This window comes from Lagenorhynchus albirostris, chromosome 2, assembly GCF_949774975.1.
Source record: "Lagenorhynchus albirostris chromosome 2, mLagAlb1.1, whole genome shotgun sequence".
NCBI classification, from domain to species: Eukaryota; Metazoa; Chordata; class Mammalia; order Artiodactyla; family Delphinidae; genus Lagenorhynchus; species Lagenorhynchus albirostris.
The window spans coordinates 150,686,368-150,704,470 of record NC_083096.1 but is presented as its reverse complement, the minus strand read 5'-3'; the positions used below and the strand labels follow the sequence as shown (position 1 = coordinate 150,704,470).

Sequence of the window (18,103 nt, the reverse complement as noted above, 5' to 3'; positions counted from 1 at the left end):
TTCTGTAGTGTTTGGACTGTGGGTTTCCCACTTGAGGGCCCCTTTCCCCCAGCATCTCCTCTTTCTTCTTACTCCTGTCCTGGAAGGCTTGGTCTTCAGTCAATTTATCTTCCACTGATCATCTCATCCATTGCATGATTTAAATTCCGAGCCCAATGTTGAGGATTCCCAAATCCACAGCTCTTGCTCTGACCTTTCTGAACTCCCAGGCTGAATTTCTTCGTGCCCCCTGGGTATTATATCCAGATGAAGGACCCACAGGTAGGTGTTGTGTGTACCATACGCAGCACATTTAACTTGGCTAACTTGGCTTGTTACCACTCCCCCCTCATCCACAGGAGCCCTCTTAGTCTCTCTCACCTTGGAGACCCAGGCTGGAAATCCCCACCTTCATTGGTTCCTTTTTTCTCATGCCTTTACTTCCTGGTCTCTGCCACATCTCACATTTAGGCCTGTTACCTAGGTGGTCTTCGTAGTAGGGGATGCAAGAAGATTACGGGGATGCAGGAATCAAATAATGGAACTTTATTTTTATCTTAATCCTTTTACAGTCTATTTTTGTTTTAAAGTGTTTTGTTTTAAAGTACATTAGTGTATGTAATTCATCAGTAAGTATACGTGTGTTGGGGTGCATATCCCTACATTTTTTATTTTCCTGGTAACACTGTCAGATAAATTTGGTATTTCCAGTTTGTTTTAGACAAAGAACCCCTTCTTTAAGTGACCTCTTATTCATTTAAAAAATGTAGATCAAAAGCAGGGCTGTTGTGGTTGGAACGGAGCCCCGCCTGTTCACTCTGATGGAGGCTTTCTCAGGCCTCTTGATGTGCATTTTGGAAACTGCTGCTTTAGGCTGTCGGTGTAGTTCAGGGCTGATTAAAGTCTGTGCTTGTGTTAGCCTTTCGTGGACCTCCTCGGTAGGAGATCCCTACCATCCTCACTCCTCCACCGCATGGCACGCTGCCGTGAGCATCGTCACTCACGTAAGCAGGGAGCACATCCTAGCGGTACCATCTCTTCACACCTTCCTTCCCTGGGCAGACCTTCCGACTCAGTAGGGTCTCGGTAAATATCTGTTGAATGAATAGGCAAATAGACCCTCAATTTATGTTTAGAAGAGCAGGCTCTGTGATTTGCTCAGCATTTGGTTTTTCTTGACATTCCAAGTGTGGGCCTTAAGTCCTGGGGTTCTGTGTAGTTGCATGTGGAGGCTGCAGGCCCAGTGTCCCTTCTCCAAGGTGGCACCGCAGTGCTGACACTTCTCTGCAGCACTCTAAGGCATTGGTTTTGGTCACGGTTGCAAAGTGGCCCTCTTCCAGGCCTCATTTCTTTGCTCAGTGGGTTTTGCTATAACCCGTGTCTCCTAATGTCAGCATAACCAAGTGTTAAATATGTTGGTTAGAAGGAAGCTCTGATGTGGTATTACTGGTTCAGTCCTGTACACCTTAAACCTAATTACATTTGCTCTGACATTATGTAAATGCAGCGTTAAATCAGCCTTTCTTTCTGCAGTGGGCCAGAGTTTCAGAGGCGCTCTGTGTCCTGGCCGACGTTCTTCCCTGGAGAAGAGGATCAAAGAGTATCAGCTAGAGCTGAGGTCCTGACAGTGCCTGAGGAGACGTGGCCTACTTTCTTTTTAATGGGTCCGCTCTTCCTCACCCCTTTGAATGAGGGGTGCTCTGGCCTTTCAAACCTGTTTGGCCCAGCTGCCTGATACTTTGTAATGGGTGTTACTGGCCTCCTGGTCCAAGGAAAGGGGCCTCTGGGGCTCTCAGACGTGGACACACGTCAGTGAGCTGAAGGAAGGGGCTCTCCTTTAGAGCTGGAGTAGGTTTATTTTTGGTACATTTGTTTCAGCCTGCTTCTGAGAAGGCCAGGACCCACACTGACTAGGCACAAATTTTGCCCTAAACGGTCTATATAATCCTGGTTTACACTGGTTTGCATGACACTGTCGTTTTGGCTTTTTCTAAGTCGGGTGTTTTCCATGTCGGGTTTTACATTTCTCTGTGTCTCTCTGCCCCGCTCTTTCCCTTGGGTTTTTTTTTTTTTCCCCCTTGGTTTTTATTGTAAGACTAACTTCTGCTGTATCCCGAAGTGGAGGCAAGACCAACTTGATTCCTTCTTGTGGTTTGTCCAGGTTGCGGATGAATACATGTTTTCTCTGGAGGAGAGTAAGAAGTCCAAGGGCCGTCGTCAGCCCTTAAGCAAGCTCCCCCGCCACCACCCGCTCGTGTTGCAGGATTGCGTCAGCGATGATGGTAAGTGTTGTTTTCACTCTTCACCAGAGGAAAGCCGCTCTCACTGCATCAGGACCTCCTCCGACAGGACCTCAGGGGGCCAAGCTGAGGGCCAGGGCTGGGCCTGTGGCTTAGCTCTTCTCCCAGATACTCCATAAAGAGGGTAGGATTTCAGGTTATGGGATTTAGAATCAGGTTTCATTATACGTTTGAGTGTCTTGGAATGTGCCTAATACGGGATAATTGGATGCAAGTTCTTCCCTCTTTGAGGAGGTCCAAGGCTGATTTTTCAGGATAGCAGGTTCTGTAACTGACGCCAAGCCCTGTGCTGAATGTGTGGTGACAAATATAACTGAGATGTGTCCATGCCCTCAGGAAGCTCACAGGGTAATGCACTGATCTAAAGGGAGGAGATGTTAATCCAGGCAGACTGGGCAGTGCCAGTAACCATGGCAAAGACAAGCAGGAAGTTATACTCAGAGGAACCAGCTTGCTGCGGCTGGCATTACAGGGCCAGGCCAGGGTGGGATGGGCAGAGGAGGAGGAGTGAGGTGGTCGTGAGCCAGAGAGCTTTGCCCATGGGCGTTCCGAGCCCTGCAAGTGTTTTAAGCAGAGGGGTGATGCAGTTGGATTTGCATTAGAAAGATTGTTCCTAGACTTCCCTGGTGGTGCAGTGGTAAAGAATCCACCTGCCAATGCAGGGGACACGGGTTCGAGCCCTGGTCTGGGAAGATCCCACATGTCGCGGAGCAGCTAAGCCCGTGCGCCACAACTACTGAGCCTGTGCTCTAGAGCCCGCGAGCCGCAACTACTGAAGCCTGTGTGCCACAACTACTGAAGCCTGCGTGCCACAACTACTGAAGCCTGCGTGCCACAACTACTGAAGCCTGCGTACCACAACTACTGAAGCCCGTGCATCTAGAGCCCATGCTCTGCAATAAGAGAAGCCACCGCAATGAGAAGCCCACGCACCGCAACGAAGAGTAGCCCCAGCTCACCGCAACTAGAGAAAACCCACGCACAGCAATGAAGACCCAACATAGCCAAAAATAAATAATAAATAAATTAATTAATTAAAAAAAAAGATTTTTCCTAGGGATTGCATCTTAGGAGCAGAGGGCTTTTGTCATGGCCTCTGTGAGATATGAGGGTCTGAACTAGGACAGTGGAAGTAGGGGTGGGGGAGGGGAAGTGGTGAACCTGTTGGGAGGATAAAGTCCACTGGATTTGGCAACCTGATGTGGAGCTGTGAGGGTGGTAGGAAGAGGAAGCCTGAGCTGAGTGCCTCCCTGGGTTCTAGCGTTGCTTGGGGTGTGTGGAGGTGGTATTTGTTATCTCTATAAATGCGGCTGCTAGGGGAGAGGGCACAGAGGCAGGGGTTAGGAAAACTGAGGAAGAGGAGCCTGTGAAGGAGACAGAGGGGAGTAGGCAGGGATGCAGAGGAGAACTGGAGCTCAGGGAGTGATCGCCATCAGCGCAGTGTGGTCTCCTGTGCTGCCCGCAGCCCACAGACCCCGTAAGATCCGCCAGTGACCAGGCCCCTTTTTACTGCTGCCTGATGCCCAGCCTCCTCCTACCCTGTCCTGTCCTTGCCTGCGCCCATGGAAAGCCCAGAGTCTCATCAGCCCTTCCTCTGCTCCACAAACCTCACGTTCCCTTTCTGATCTGATGTCGATGCCCATCTCTACTGTTTTCCTTGGTAGAAAGATCATGATAAGCTTGGTGGGAAAGCCTCTTCAGACCTTGTAGCCAGAAGCAGGCAGACTTCCATGCAGAGTCTTAGAAGCCCTCTGGGGTCTTCCTCTAGCCCCTGTGGGGGTCTCAGGTCCTCTGGGTCGCAGCAGCCTAGCTTCTTGATTTCTCCCCAATGCGCTAAAGCAATGTAGACTGTGGAAAACTGGGGAAGCGGAAAAAGTTACAAAGAGGACAGCAAGATTACCCCACAGAGATGACTACTGTGAACACTTTAATGTGTTAATCTTCCTGACTGTCCTCGTCAGATGTTAAATTATGTCCATGTATGTCTTTGTATAATAACGTGAGATCATAATATACCTCCCTCAAACTTTTTATGATTAAAAAATTTCAAACGTGGAAAAGTTGAAACAGTAAGAATACTGTGTCGCTTCCAGTATTCAACAGCTGTTGCCATTTTGCCATAATCACTTGTCTCTCCCTGTGCGTTGCTTATGTACGAACAAGTACATGCATATTTGCTGTATCGTTTGAAAGTCAGCTGTAGGCGTCAAGTCACTTCACTTAAAGTGCACCGATAGGCATCTCCTAAGGAGGATTGTCTCCTATATAAAATTCACTGTCATAACACCTTGGAAAGTGAGCAGTAACTTCATAATGTCCTCTGATTCTCAGTCTATATTCATCTTTCCCTGCTCATTCTAAAAATGTGTTTTTATAGCTTTTCCCCTTTAAACCAGTATGAGCCAAACTAGGGTCACGCACTGCATTTGAAAGTTTCTTTAGTCTCTTAGTCTCACACACCCCTCTCTCCACTGAAAACATTTTTTCTCAGTTGAGGCATAACATATTCAGTGCAGTACATATGCCTTAACTGTATAGCTCAATGAAGTTTTATCTATGTAAACTGTAAAATTTTGACTCCTGCAGTTTTTATTTAACATAGTGAACATTTTCATCATTCGTTCAATATTCACATGGAGGACGATTCTTGGCCACTTTTGGTTTTACAAGCGGAGCAGATGTCAGTGCGGTAGGTTTTCTGTTGTGATTGTGAGCGGTCCGTTTCTGTTTCTTCCCTCCTGTCTCGATCACTCTTGTTCTGGCCAGGATGCAGAAAATATCTGTGCTTGGATTTTGGCACCACGGCTCCTGGCTAGACCTGATTGACGGGGCTTACAGGGGTTGATTTTAATTGTCTGTGTCGGCCTAGATATGCTATGGTACCCTTCACCGAGGTCACATGCACTGGCAGCTGCCAGATCCCTTTGGATTGAACATGACTGAAGGCGGAGCAGATAACTGTTTATTTGCACTGAGCTTGGCTTGCAAGGAGTAAACACATAAATGGGTATCTTCCGTAGGTATGTTCCAGAGCTTTCCTTGGGCTACTCAGCGTAGGACTCCAGGGTCTCTTGGAAAGTACGCCTGTCTGGGAAGGAGTGAGAAGGTCATTGCAGGGCTCCCCACAGCATCATCCAAGTACTGAAGGAGTCTTTTGCAGATCGCCTCTGCCCTTTGCCTTTCTCACCCATAGGATCTTGGGTTAGTCCAAACCTGGGGCCAGAACCCTGGGCTGAGCTCGTCGGCTCTCCGGGCAGAGCCATAGTTGTGCAGGGCTGGTGCTGACTGACTCACACCCCTGCTTCTTCCTCTAGATGTATCAGAACAGGGGACCCTCGAGGAGGAGGCTGAGGAGACGGAGGCCTGGGCCAAGCCCCTGAGCCAGCTGTGGCAGAACCGCCCTCCAAACTTTGAGGCCGAAAAGGAATTCAACGAGGCCATGGCCCAGCAGGCCCCTCATTGCGCCGTCTGCATGATCTTTCAGACTTACCATCAGGTAAGCCCACCACGTCCCCTCTGTTTACCCGGGACCAGCGCTCAGAGGAAAGCTAGGTTTAATGGTGGGGACATAGCTTGGGAAAGGCATGTTTTCCTAGTGTCTTCTGCCCCATCCACGTGTTGGAAAGGCTTCACCAGGCAGATAGCCATGCAGCAATGCGGGTGTTCCCTTGAGAATGCTTTGGGGAAGAGCTGAGGGTGTGGCTTAGGCTCTGGGGGATTCCCTGCTGCCCTTGGCACTCACACTGTTTGCTGAGGAATCTGCTCTGTTGTTATTCTAGTCAGTGATGATTCCTTCCGGGTGGTTTGTTGACCTTGCCAGTCAGTCTGGAGAGCAGGGGATTTCTTTAAATCATTCTGAATGTCAGGTGAAGAGCCAGTTCCTCCAGTGTTGTCTCTTCTTTCCCTTCCCATTGCCACCTCGGATGTTGGCAGTAGCGGAAGGGAATTTGGGAGGTGTAGGAGCAGAGGGCCTGCAGGAGGGAGGGGGATGGGAAAGCACCCTGGCTGAGCTTAGCCGTGCCCCTCCCACTCCTGGGGCATTTGATGGCTCCACCGTCATGGGTCTCTTTGGGTCCAGCTCTAGGGGGCCAGGAAGGCACCCACAAGTCACATGTGCCAGATGACCAGGTCAGTCTCAGCTGGGACTGACACAGGGTGGCATGTGGAGAACCAGTGCCCTGATGGTGGTTAGAGTAGCATGGCTGCCACTGAGCCTGGCAGGGCCCCAGGTTCATGTTTGCCAAAGAGTGAAACTTCAGACCAGAGTACTTTTGAGTTAGTAACTCGTTCCTTCTTTCCATTGACCAAAAACAAACCCAAAAGATCTCAGTGTGCCCTTGCCTGTGAGGGAAGCAGGCAGATGGCCAGGCTGTACTGCCAGTAGATCTGCTGAGAGGGGCTCAGAGTTTCATGAATGGCATAGGCTTGGGGGGTGACATGTTTCTGGGCCCCGTCCTTGGAACGGAGGTGATGGTACCATCCAGCGGCAGAAGCGGCAGATTCTTGCAGTCAGGCTGTTTGCCAAGGGAAGTACATGGACATAATGTTCTTCCCAAGGGGGCCCCAAGCCAGGAGTGGCTCTCGGGGCTCCAGCCATGTGACAGTGCTGCAGCTCAGGTGACTGCTGACATGGGCCCCGAGAGGAAATCAGTGCTGGCCCACGGAAGCACCTGCTCTGCGTCCTCTCCCTGGTTGGGGCCCCCATGCCATGCATCGCAGAGGGGAGCCGCCAAGAGCAGCCTCACCAGCCTCTCAGTGCATTTTATTACCACTTGGTTTGGGAAGATTGAAATCCCAGTTGCCTCTTACCTCGCTTCCTTTTCTCACTTGTCCCCGGGGGCCTTTGTTTGATGCTGCTGTGAGAAATCGAATTGGAGTCATTGGCGGTAACTTCAGTTAGCGGCCCTGGGATAATGGCTGTGCACCCGGGAGCCTAGCGGGGGCCCTGTCAGGAAGAGAGCAGCCTTCTGCTGACGGGGCAGGCGGAGAGCTGAGGACACGGGGCTGTTCACTGAGGTGTGCACTTGCTTCCTCCTTAGGTGGAGTTCGGAAGCCTTAGTCAGAACTGCGGCAGTGCTCCAGATTTAGCGCCCCAGAAGCAGAGGACCAAGCCACTGATTCCAGAAATGTGCTTCACCTCGACTGGGTGTAGCACGGACATCAACCTGTCCACCCCTTACCTAGAGGAGGACGGCACCAGCATCCTAGTGTCCTGCAAGAAGTGCAGCGTCCGGGTCCATGCCAGTGAGTGCCTCACTTCTTCTCTGCGTCCGGTCCCAGGGGCGGGGGCGTCTGACTGGAAGTCCTGCCGCCTCTTGGCCTCCCTGCGACCTCCCAGTGACCTCCTCAGCTCCCCAGCAGATGGCTTATGTGTCTGTTCTTGGAGTTCGGTGCTGATTGAGTCTGAGTTTCCTGTGACTCTGGGCTCCGTGCTTGTACTGTCTACCCTGGGCTGTCCCCTTGATTGTAGATACCAGGAGGGGATTAATCTCTGCTGCTCGCTAGGTGTTGGTAGTAGTGAATCTAGTTTATGACTTTTTGAGACTGTGGGCCATACTGTATGGCTGACCCCTGGGAGCCTTGATGCTAGAATTCAGGGGTTTCTGTAAGATTTGGTTGTAGCTTTGGGAAGTAGTGTCTGGAAAAGAGTTGCAGGTCTACCTTCTGACTCTGGCCTCTGGGTTTAATTTGCTCACCTCGGTGTCCCTGTTAGGTTGCTACGGGGTGCCCCCTGCAAAGGCTTCTGAAGACTGGATGTGTTCTCGGTGTTCGGCCAATGCCCTGGAAGAGGTGAGTGCTTCCATGCTGTTGCTGTCTCCCTGTGAGACAAGTTCGCTCACGATCGGACTGTTTCACGCGGACTCTATGTCCCAGGGGTCTGTGCAGTGCCTGGTACACAGTGATGTCGGTGAGCATTGTCGGAGTAAATCCCCACGACAATGAGAGTGTTTGCTGCCCACCTGTGGCAGGGCACGATGGAGTCTGGAAGCTGTGTTTGCTTCATCGTGTCAGGACCAAGTAGAGGTTTTCCTGTGGATGGACCATAACCTCCTGTAAAGAATTGAGCCATCTGGTTGGAGCATCAAAATGGACTCAGATGGTTCATTTGGTAGCTTTCCCTTTATTCCTCCCCTCTCTCTGGAACCTGGCAGTACCCTCATAGGAGGCAGTCAGAGCCCTGTAATGCCCCCAGCTTGAGCAGGGTATCACCCGTGACTTTGCTTACGGTTGTTGTTAACAGTACCAGCGAAGACGATTATGTTAAGTCAGGAGAATAATTGGCACACTTCAGCCCCGAGTGGCCTCCCTGTCTTCCTGCAGGGGAGTCCTGTTTACAAGGTCTGTGCAGGCGAGGCCCCGCATGCTGCGGGCTGCTTTCTCACGTGGAGGCTACCGTGGCCCGCAGGAAGTGGTGGGGAGAGCAGATGGGACGTTAATGACTCGGCGGTGACCACTCTTCCTCCCCGTCTTCTTGGCAGGACTGCTGCTTGTGCTCATTACGAGGAGGAGCCCTGCAGAGAGCCAATGACGACAGGTGAGTTCTCTGGGCTCTGAAGCCGAGTGCAGGCACGGCGCCAGGGCGGTGGCCGTCATCGGTATGACTGACGAGGACTTGGGAAGCACACTGTTTGGGGCCGAAATAGCATCTCCAAGACTAATTTTAAGGATGGGAAGCCGAGCAGTCCCAGAACTTTCCAACCCGAGCTTCCCCTCTGAGGCAGCCTTGTAAGTAACGTCCTCCTTTTGGAAGAGCTAAATGGACTCACGAGGGTACGAAGACCCTGTGAAGATGTTGCGGGGGCTTCGTGGAGGAAGTGAGGACAGTTACCTTGTTACAGCTGGGGCTGGTACAGAGGTGGCCACGGCTGTGAGCTAGTGAGCCCTTCCTGCAGGCGGACTCCCTGGCTGTTTGGAATGAGGGCAGCTGTCCTTAAGAAGGACAGTGGGACGTTGAGGAGGGCCATGACTACCCACTACTCAGCCGATTCTACAGAGGGTTCTGGGTACTCAGCCCAGAGCTGGGCTTCTTGGCCGTCTGGCAGCTCGCTTTCACTGAGCTGAAATTTTGTGCTTGGTTATGCGTGGCTCAGTGGTTCAGAGGTAGAAATAAATGTAAGGTGAATGAGGTTTTCGCCCCGAAGACCGGCTGCTTAGGGGAGAGTACTCCCAGGTCGATGGGGAACCAGCAGTGAAGACCCTGCTTCCAGCTAAAATCCTGTGGGAACTTGAAGCACACATACCGCCCGGCATCCTGCCTCACAGGAATCCCCTTCATGCCGTTCCAGATAGCTGGCTGCTCTGCTTGCCGCCTCCACTCCTCTAAAGGCACTTGCTGCCGTGACTTGAGGTCACTGTGTTCCTCAGAATTGCAAGATAGTGCTGTTAAAGTTCTTCCTTTTTTGCAGTGGAAAGGGCTCTGCTTGCACCTCCCACCTTTACCTCATGATCCTTGGTCTGCCCTCCAGGGCCATGCAAAACAAATCTGTTCCCACTCACACACTGCAGGTGGCTTCCACGCAGCCCCAACGCTGTCTGTTGTAGGTTTTCACGTGGCTTGATCCTGAGAGTTTTCACCGTCTTAGTTAATCTCATCTTGGTGCGTGTCAGTTTCCCCAAATGCCCAGAACTTACTTTAATAATTCTCTAAGGGTGTCCGTTGAACAGACCTCTCAGAGTAAGTGGGGCTAGGGCCAGACCTTAGCGAGTGAGTCTGAGGTGGAGGAAGGGAGAGGTCACTTCGGCCCCGGGAGAGGTCTGGCCAAAGGCCTGGATGGGGAGGGCTGGGATTACCGGTACATTGGGGCGCAGCTGGAGATATTTTGAGGAAGTGCCCAGGTCCTCTGGTAAAAGAGGTGTATATGGGGCTCTCTAATTTATTCTCACTCCCTGGAACCTGCCACACGCAATTAGCTGTGGCTCTGTTCCTGTTGCAACAGGCGGTGAGTGAGTGTGTAAGAAGTGTGACCCTAGCTGACCCGGGATGTTGTGGTGGGGACCTTCTTCTGCTTACTGAGCGTGGAGACGCTTCTGGTCTTACCTCACTGGGTCCCAGGAACTTGCTGGGAAGTCCAGTGGTCATGCTGGGTAAGGGAGGAAACGCTATAGACAGGCCCATGTTAGAAGAGAAGGCCACAGGGCCTTGGAGCTGCAGGGGGACTGAGGTGGCCTTTGCCTTTTGACAGGTGGGTCCATGTCTCGTGTGCGGTGGCGATTCTGGAAGCGAGATTTGTCAACATTGCAGAAAGAAGTCCAGTGGATGTGAGCAAAATTCCCCTGCCCCGCTTCAAACTGGTAAGCGGAAAGAGATGGGCTTGTGACCCTGCATCCCTTCCCTGTTGGCCGAGTCTCTGGACAGAGGGGAGCATAGCGCTTAGGAGGGCATCGCCTGGTTGGCCCAGTGGCCATCCTTTACCCCTCAGTTTCGGTCATGGTTTACGATTCTCCCCCTCTGGTTAAAACTACTTAGTGAGGATACCTGTGACCGGATACGAGATTAACAGAGGGTGCGTGTACCCTCATGTTTTGGGAAGGGGGTGGGCTCTTGCTCATAAGACTCTGCATTTGGGTGCAGGTACAGTAGAGGAGACCATCCTAGTTCCCAGAATCATTGGCCTGCTTCTCCTGTGTTGTAGAAATGTGTCTTCTGTAAGAAACGGAGGAAAAGAACTGCTGGCTGCTGTGTGCAGTGTTCTCATGGCCGTTGCCCAACTGCCTTCCACGTGAGCTGTGCTCAGGCTGCAGGAGTGATGATGCAGCCAGATGACTGGCCTTTTGTTGTCTTCATTACCTGCTTTCGGCACAAGATCCCTAATTTGGAGGTGAGGAGGGTGCCATTCTAGAGTCCTCTCGACGGTTTCCGGGATCATTTTCTCTGCAGGCTCTCCATTTATTGTGTCAGCAAGTATCTCCTCAAGCGCTGTGCTTCCTGGAGGCTGCTAATGAGTGTGGGATTAGGAGATGACCCCTGTCCATCCTCTGCTTCCTGCTTTGTGCTTCCTAATCCAGTGGAACCAGCTGCTTGTGGTTGATTCCTTGTTTGCCTCTCCTGGATAAACTCCTTGAGGGTCCATGTCTTGTTAATCTGGGTGTCCCTATACTTAACACAGTGTCAGGGACATCGCAGAAACTCTGTAAGTGTTGTGAACTGATGGGAAGAAGAGTTAACCATTAACCCCCATACAGTAGTGATTTTTGCACTTCTCTGAACGGTGAAGCTTAAATGGGTCTTAAACAATAAGTAGGAATTGTGAGCAGGAGTGCAGTCAAGTCTTCAGAAACAGAATGAGCGAGTCTCAGGAGAAGGAACGTGTGAGACTGGCTCTGGGAACGTGGCAGGGGATGGTACTGGAAAGGCAGGCAGTGCCAGAGAATTAAGGCCCTGGGCTGCCACACTTAGGGGTTTGATGTCTCTTCCACTAGGTAAGGGGAACTTTTCCAATATTATGATTTTGAGCTATATGCTTTTTTAACAGTTACTCTGGTGGTGGTTTGCAGAAAAGATTGAAGGAATAAGAAATTGAGGCCGGGAGACCAGTTAGCCTAGGTGAGAAGTGAGGTCTGAAATGGGAACACAGAGGGAGAGCTTTAGGGTCACAGCCAACGCTGGGATCCTACAGTGGGTAGAACTGACGGGGTTTGTTGGCTGCCATGGGGAGCGGATGAAGAAAGAGGAAGGGATGAGGGAGTGTGAATTCAAGATGACTCAGGCCACTCCCTTAAAGGTGGAAGGGATGCTAATATGGTATTAACTGCGATCAGGAACTGAGATGGGGCAGGGCTGTTTTGCAGAGGAAAGTGGGGGAGATAAAAATGAGGGAAAGACCTATAGACTTTGAGGTCGCTGGAACATTCTGATTGAGGTACCAGGAGGCAGCTAGATTAGCTGGATTAAGATTTGGATATTATCAGCCTTTAACAGCATAATTAAACCTAATTCCCGTTAGAAACTGGGCTCTGGAGATTCCTAGTATAAGGAGCAGATGGTAGAGCAGGAAGCAGCGAAAGCAGCTGAGAAGCAGAGAGACGTGGAGAGAAGGAGAGCCCTGCAGCCGGCAGAGGCTGAGGAGGGCCACGTGCTGTCGGGAAGACAGGGCTGCTGGCGTGGTCACTGCACCCCAAACCGGGGGTTCCATGGGTAGTCAGGTCAGAAGCCAGAGTGCCATCAGTGAATTAGAGTCCAGTGGAGGAGACCCGATGAAGGCTTGTCAACAGTGTGGTGAAAACAATCATAAAAGGAAGGACACAGTAGAGCACCAGCCCAGAGGACAAGCTGTCCTCCACCATGGAAAGGGCCTCGTTGGCTGACTGGATTCCCCTTTTTCATTAAAGATGTTCTGTTGAGCACAGGAGGTGGGCAGAGGTGGGTTAGGAGCTTAGGAAGAGGGAAAAATAGTCGATATGGGAATGAGGAATAAAAGCTTGAGGTACCGTTGAGTCCTGGCTGTGGTAAGAAGATAGGAGCTTTGTGTTGGAACAGGGTAGTGATTTGGTGGTGGTCATTAGCCCCCCATGCCCTCACATTGGCAGCTGTAGATGGCTGGTGCTATGAGGAAACGGGGTACTGTTGAGTATTTCTTTCACTGATTCATTCTTCACATACTTACTGGGCATCTGCTACATGTCAGGCCCAGTTTTAGGTGCTCGGAACATGCTGTTGAACAAGACAACAGTGCCTGCCCTCCTGCTGCATTTAGTGTAGTTGAAAGACATGTAGAAACAAGTAAATGTACAGTGTATCAAACGGGGAGAAGTGCCGGCATAAGAGTAAAGCTGGATACAGGAATGGAGGAGGAGAGGTAGTAAGGTTGTCCATAAGTGGACACTTGGATGTGAGGGAGCCAATGTGCAGATAACTGAGGAAGAGCCTTTCAGGTAGAGGGAACGGAGGCACGAAGACCCTGAGGTGGGAACACTCTTGGCACGCATGCTCAGAGGACAGAAGGGAGGCCAGCATGGCTGGAGCACAGAGCTTGGGCAGCTTGGGGAGGGGCGGTTGGACACAAGACCACCAGATGCTCTGTGATTTCGTTTGCATCAAGGACAAGTTCAGAATGAGAAGAAGGGTAATGTGAGGGCCCCAGAGATGGCAGAGCTGTGGAGCTGTGTATAGTGTGCAGCTGAGGACATCCAGGGAACCTCAGTCTTTGTGCCCTGGCCCTGAGGGTAGAGCTGGTGCTAAGATCTGTGTGGAGCATTGTGTGGGGACCCTGGGCCTCAGATCACCTGTTGAGCGTCCACTTTGATGTGTGTCTAAACTATGTGAATTAGTAGGTGCTGTTTGGTCAGCTCCTCGAAACAGTAGGGAAGTCACAAGAGTCTGTTTTGGGAGTTTGTGGTGAGACAGGATGGTAAAGGACCAGTTGTGGACTGGGAATGAGGGAGGAGCTATATTTATGGGGAAAATAAGACACTAGGTTCTTCCGTGTCCTGGCTGGGGTGTGGAAAGACCTGTTTCACTCCCATCTCCTGCTCCTTTTTCCTTTTCCTGTCTCACGCTTATCTTTCCCTGGTAAAGAAGAGCCCCCTGATCTTGGTCCCCGTTCGCTAGGCCTGTCAGCTCAATGTGGCCATAACCCAAGCCTCTGTTTCTTCCAGCGTGCCAAGGGGGCCTTGCAGAGCATCACTGCGGGCCAGAAGGTCATTAGCAAGCACAAGAATGGGCGCTTCTACCAGTGTGAGGTGGTAAGGCTCACCACGGAGACCTTCTATGAAGTCAACTTTGACGACGGCTCCTTCAGTGACAATCTCTATCCCGAGGACATAGTGGTAATGTCTGCAAGGAGCTTCATGGGCATTTTGGGGTGGGGGAGTTTCTTGGTCTGACTGGCAGACTGGCTGTGGGCCTGCCTGCCTTTTCTATCCAGGCCCATGGTCCCATCATTCGGCCCCCAAACAGAAAGAAGTGTTTGTACTGGTCTTTCTGTACAAAGAATATCGTGTGCCGCTAGGGTACCCTGCTTCCTCTAGGAGCTTGTAGGACCCGGCTTTTCTTACAGTTCTTTGAAACGTACTTGTGTTTTAGTCTAAACCGCCCTTTGAAGGTGTTCTGGCGCGGTGGGGGAAGAGCCCAGGCTTTGGAATCAGACCAGCGTGCCAGTGCCAGCTTCACTGCTTAGTAGCTGCGACTTTGGGAGAATCAGCCAATTATCTCTTTTCTGCCGTGCCCCCTTAGTAGATTTATGGAATTTGCTTTTGGTTCTTTACAGTTGATGCCTTTGGGGGCTGAATAGAAACTGCTTGGAGATATCCCTGGCCTGCTTGTGTTATCAATACCTGAGACACTGGGGGCCCCGCCTGGACTCAATCCTAGGTTTCCTGGCTCTGGGCTCAGCACTCAGTTCAGGTTTCCCCTGTCCATCGTTCGTCCGTCCGTCCGTCCGTCCATCCATCCTCATCCCCACCCACTACCCCCACCCCCACCCCCACCCCCACCCCCACCTTTTCATGTTAGACCGAGCACCAGCCTAGTGGAATGAAGCCACTTCTTCCTTAAACAACAGGTGTTTCCCACATCTCTACCACGTTAGCAACTTAGTTGCTAAAAGTACATTCATTAGTTGTGAGGCAGACTTCCATGTAGTGAAGATGGTATCAGTAGTGTCTGTGGCAGTAGACTAGCTATGCTTTATTAAGCTCTTCCAGTTTGCCAGACGCTAGGCTAAGTACTTTACTCGGGTATCTCGGTCACTTCTCATACCAACTCTGAGAAGTAGGTGGTATCTCTAACTTAGAGAACACTGATCTCAGGACTCTTGTAGAAGTTACTGAGGACCCCAAAAGAGCTTGTATTTTTGTGGGTTATGTCTATCAATATTTGCTCATTAGAAATGAAAACTGAGGTGAATTGATTTGAAATAATCCATTTTTTAAAACGAAAAATTATTTTAAGTAAAACAAAAAATATTAGAAGAGTGCCACTCTTCTACAATTGTGCAAACCTTTTTTACATCACATCTTCAGTTCGTTGCAATATATTGTTTTGGTTAAAGTATGTGAAGAAAACTCGGTCTCACACAGATATGCGACTGAAAAAGTGAGGAGTAAAATTTAAGTAGCCTTTCAGATGACTGTGGTTATTCTACTTTGATACTACACCAGACCTCAACGAGTGGTAGTTTCTTAAAAGTTAGCTGCAGTGTAGACTCTGAAGGCAGCTTGGTGAACGTACCCTCTTACATTAACATTCTTTGGTCTGTCTTACACTGAGAATGGCTCTTTCACTCATGCGTGATTTTGTGCCATCATCCATATTGGTGCAATGGGCTATGTAGATCTTCCAGATGTTGTTAAATTTTATTAGACAATTCCAAAAAAATCATTTTCATTTGTAGCACTAAGCTCAGAAAAATCTTTAAATTTTAGGGAGCTTCAAGCTCATGGTGGTGACACAACTTTTCTGAAATTGTAATTTGTGCTTGAAAGCTTAGGTTTTATCATTGGCAGTATACTGTCAGTCCATTTTCCTCGAAGTGACAGGCTCACTTCATTCATTTTCAAGAAGATGTCTGCCATTACCCAAGTCTGAATAACCACAGTTTGTCTGTCAGTCATGTTTTTCAAATAAAGCTGGTGTTTCATGGAAAAAGCAGTTACTTCTTACAACTCAAACAGTTACAGCATGCTTTTCCTCAAGACAACCATCATGCTTCAGCGTGTAGCAGAAGTGTCTTTTGAGTACTTAACACATGTACTCAAAGATTGAGGTTTCACACAAAAATTTTTTCTGCTTCATCAAGGGACGTTGTTATATGAAACCAGGTTTTTTCCTTTTGCTCCTAAATCATGAGTACACAGTGGTTAAGAACGCAGTAACAAGTAGTAGAGCTTAGGGCCATTGCATCAATTTGTGCTGAAGCACCAGCAGTTGCACCCGTGTTAGGTGTTACACCATCACTGGAAATGTCTGCGCAGCAAAAGAGGCTAATGTTTTAATATTATTGTGAAAACCATCGTGCTCTCACGAACCCCCGCTAAGGTCTGCAGACCATACTTGGAGAACTGCTATCGTAGTAAAACTTAATATCTGAGAACTTAAGGGATTCATCAAAGATCACATATTTGGCTAGTTAAAACTTCCACTTCAGATTCTTTTGGGGGCAGTACTTTCTACTTAGTTGTTGAACTCATACACGATTACTGAGTACCTGTCAGTAATGAGTTGGCAATACAGTATAGAGCCATTTCTATTCAGTAAGTGAATTGGCGTGTAGGACCTTCCATACTCTTGTTATGTAGTGGAATTGGTAAGAGCAGTTGGAATATCACAGCATTTTAGACTCTCTGCTCTGCTTCCGATCCAATGTGTACTTTTTTGGGCCGTGTCCGCAAGGACCTTCTCCCAGGTCTACCCATCAGACCTTTTATTCAGCTGCCATGACCATGTTCATACACTGACCGCCCACTATATACCAAGCCCTCTGCTGGGAATGCAGCAAGGACTCCACCCATCCTTAGGGTTCCCCTGTCTGCAGGGAGTAAAAGTCCTAAAGTTTTTTGCCAGGTCCCATGGTAGGTGGTCTTTTATTACCTTTCCTTCAAAAAAAAGGTTAAGAACCCTTTTCTTTCCTTTTTTTAAAAACTTTATTTGTTTTTTTTTATTTATTTATTTTTGGCTGTTTTGGGTCTTTGTTGCTGCACGCGGGCTTTCTCTAGTTGCGGCGAGCGGGGGCTACTCTTCATTGTGGTGCGCGGGCTTCTCATTGCGGTGGCTTCTCTTGTTGCGGAGCACGGACTCTAGGCGCGTGGGCTTCAGTAGTTGTGGCACGCAAGCTCAGTAGTTGTGGCTCACGGGCTCTAGAGCGCAGGCTCAGTAGTTGTGGTGCATAGGCTTAGTTGCTCCGCGGCATGTGGGATCTTCCCGGACCAGGGCTCGAACCTGTGTCCCCTGCATTGGCAGGCGGATTCTTGACCATTGCGCCACCAGGGAAATCCTAAGAACCCTTTTCTTAAATAGTTGAATAAAGTTTGAGTATTTCTTCCTGGCAGAGCCCTGTCCCCCTGTCCCTTAGAGAGACAGTTGAAGGAACGTGAGACGGACTCTTGATCATGGCACATGTCCTTTACATTTATTAAGTTTATTATGGCTGCTTTTTTCTGTCACTTAGAAGCAGCAGCAGCCAGCAGAGATAACGGGGTGGACTTGGACTTAGCAGGTCTCTCAGGTAGACCTTCCTTTCACCCTTCTTCCTTAATGTTCCCTCAGAGTCAGGACTGTCTCCAGTTGGGTCCTCCTGCTGAAGGGGAAGTAGTCCAAGTGAGATGGACAGACGGCCAAGTCTATGGAGCCAAGTTTGTGGCCTCTCACCCCATCCAGATGTACCAGGTAACCAAAGGCTTTTGTTGGGGATGGGGGAGGGGGCCTGATTAATTCAGTGTTTCCTCTTGAGCAAGAGGAAGTCTTTGCTCTTGGGAGAGCTAAGGCAGTGGTCCCCAACCTTTTTGGCACCAGGGACACTGGTTTCGTGGAAGACAGTTTTCCATGGACAGGGGTGGGCGTGGTTCAGGCGGTAACGCGAGCGGTGGGGAGCGGTGGGGAGCGGCTGATGAAGCTTTGCTTGCTCGCCCACCGCTCACCTCCTGCTGTGCGGCCCGGTTCCTAACAGGCCGTGGACTGGCACCGGTCTGCGGCCCGGGGGTTGGGGACCGCTGAGCCAAGGGATCAGTGACAACCCTTTTCAGAGCTAGGGGCTGCCCTGTGTCCAGTCTGCCAGGGATGGCTTCAAACATGGCAGGCCTTACTTCAGTGTTCTAAACCCTTCCTGTGACTGCAGGAAATTGCCACTGTGCGTGATGGACCAGGGAGAGAGTCAGGGATATCTTAGCTA

The 18,103-nt window shown here is 50.1% G+C and overlaps 1 protein-coding gene across 12 annotated transcripts in view; it reads left to right on the top strand.

The window, feature by feature from the left end:
• KDM4A (lysine demethylase 4A) overlaps positions 1 to 18,103 on the top strand; it is a 53,112-nt gene that overhangs the window by 33,457 nt on the left and 1,552 nt on the right. For 10 of the 12 annotated variants that reach the window (XM_060140287.1, XM_060140290.1, XM_060140285.1 and 7 more), the window contains 9 exons: positions 2,141 to 2,261; positions 5,594 to 5,775; positions 7,319 to 7,523; positions 7,993 to 8,069; positions 8,759 to 8,814; positions 10,463 to 10,571; positions 10,913 to 11,098; positions 13,875 to 14,045; positions 17,482 to 17,601. In XM_060140287.1, coding sequence (XP_059996270.1) covers positions 2,141 to 2,261; positions 5,594 to 5,775; positions 7,319 to 7,523; positions 7,993 to 8,069; positions 8,759 to 8,814; positions 10,463 to 10,571; positions 10,913 to 11,098; positions 13,875 to 14,045; positions 17,482 to 17,601 — 1,227 coding nt within the window. Of the gene's footprint in view, positions 1 to 2,140; positions 2,262 to 5,593; positions 5,776 to 7,318; positions 7,524 to 7,992; positions 8,070 to 8,758; positions 8,815 to 10,462; positions 10,572 to 10,912; positions 11,099 to 13,874; positions 14,046 to 17,481; positions 17,602 to 18,103 lie in introns of those variants that run through there. The other 2 variants (XM_060140284.1, XR_009538953.1) reach the window with 2 other exon arrangements.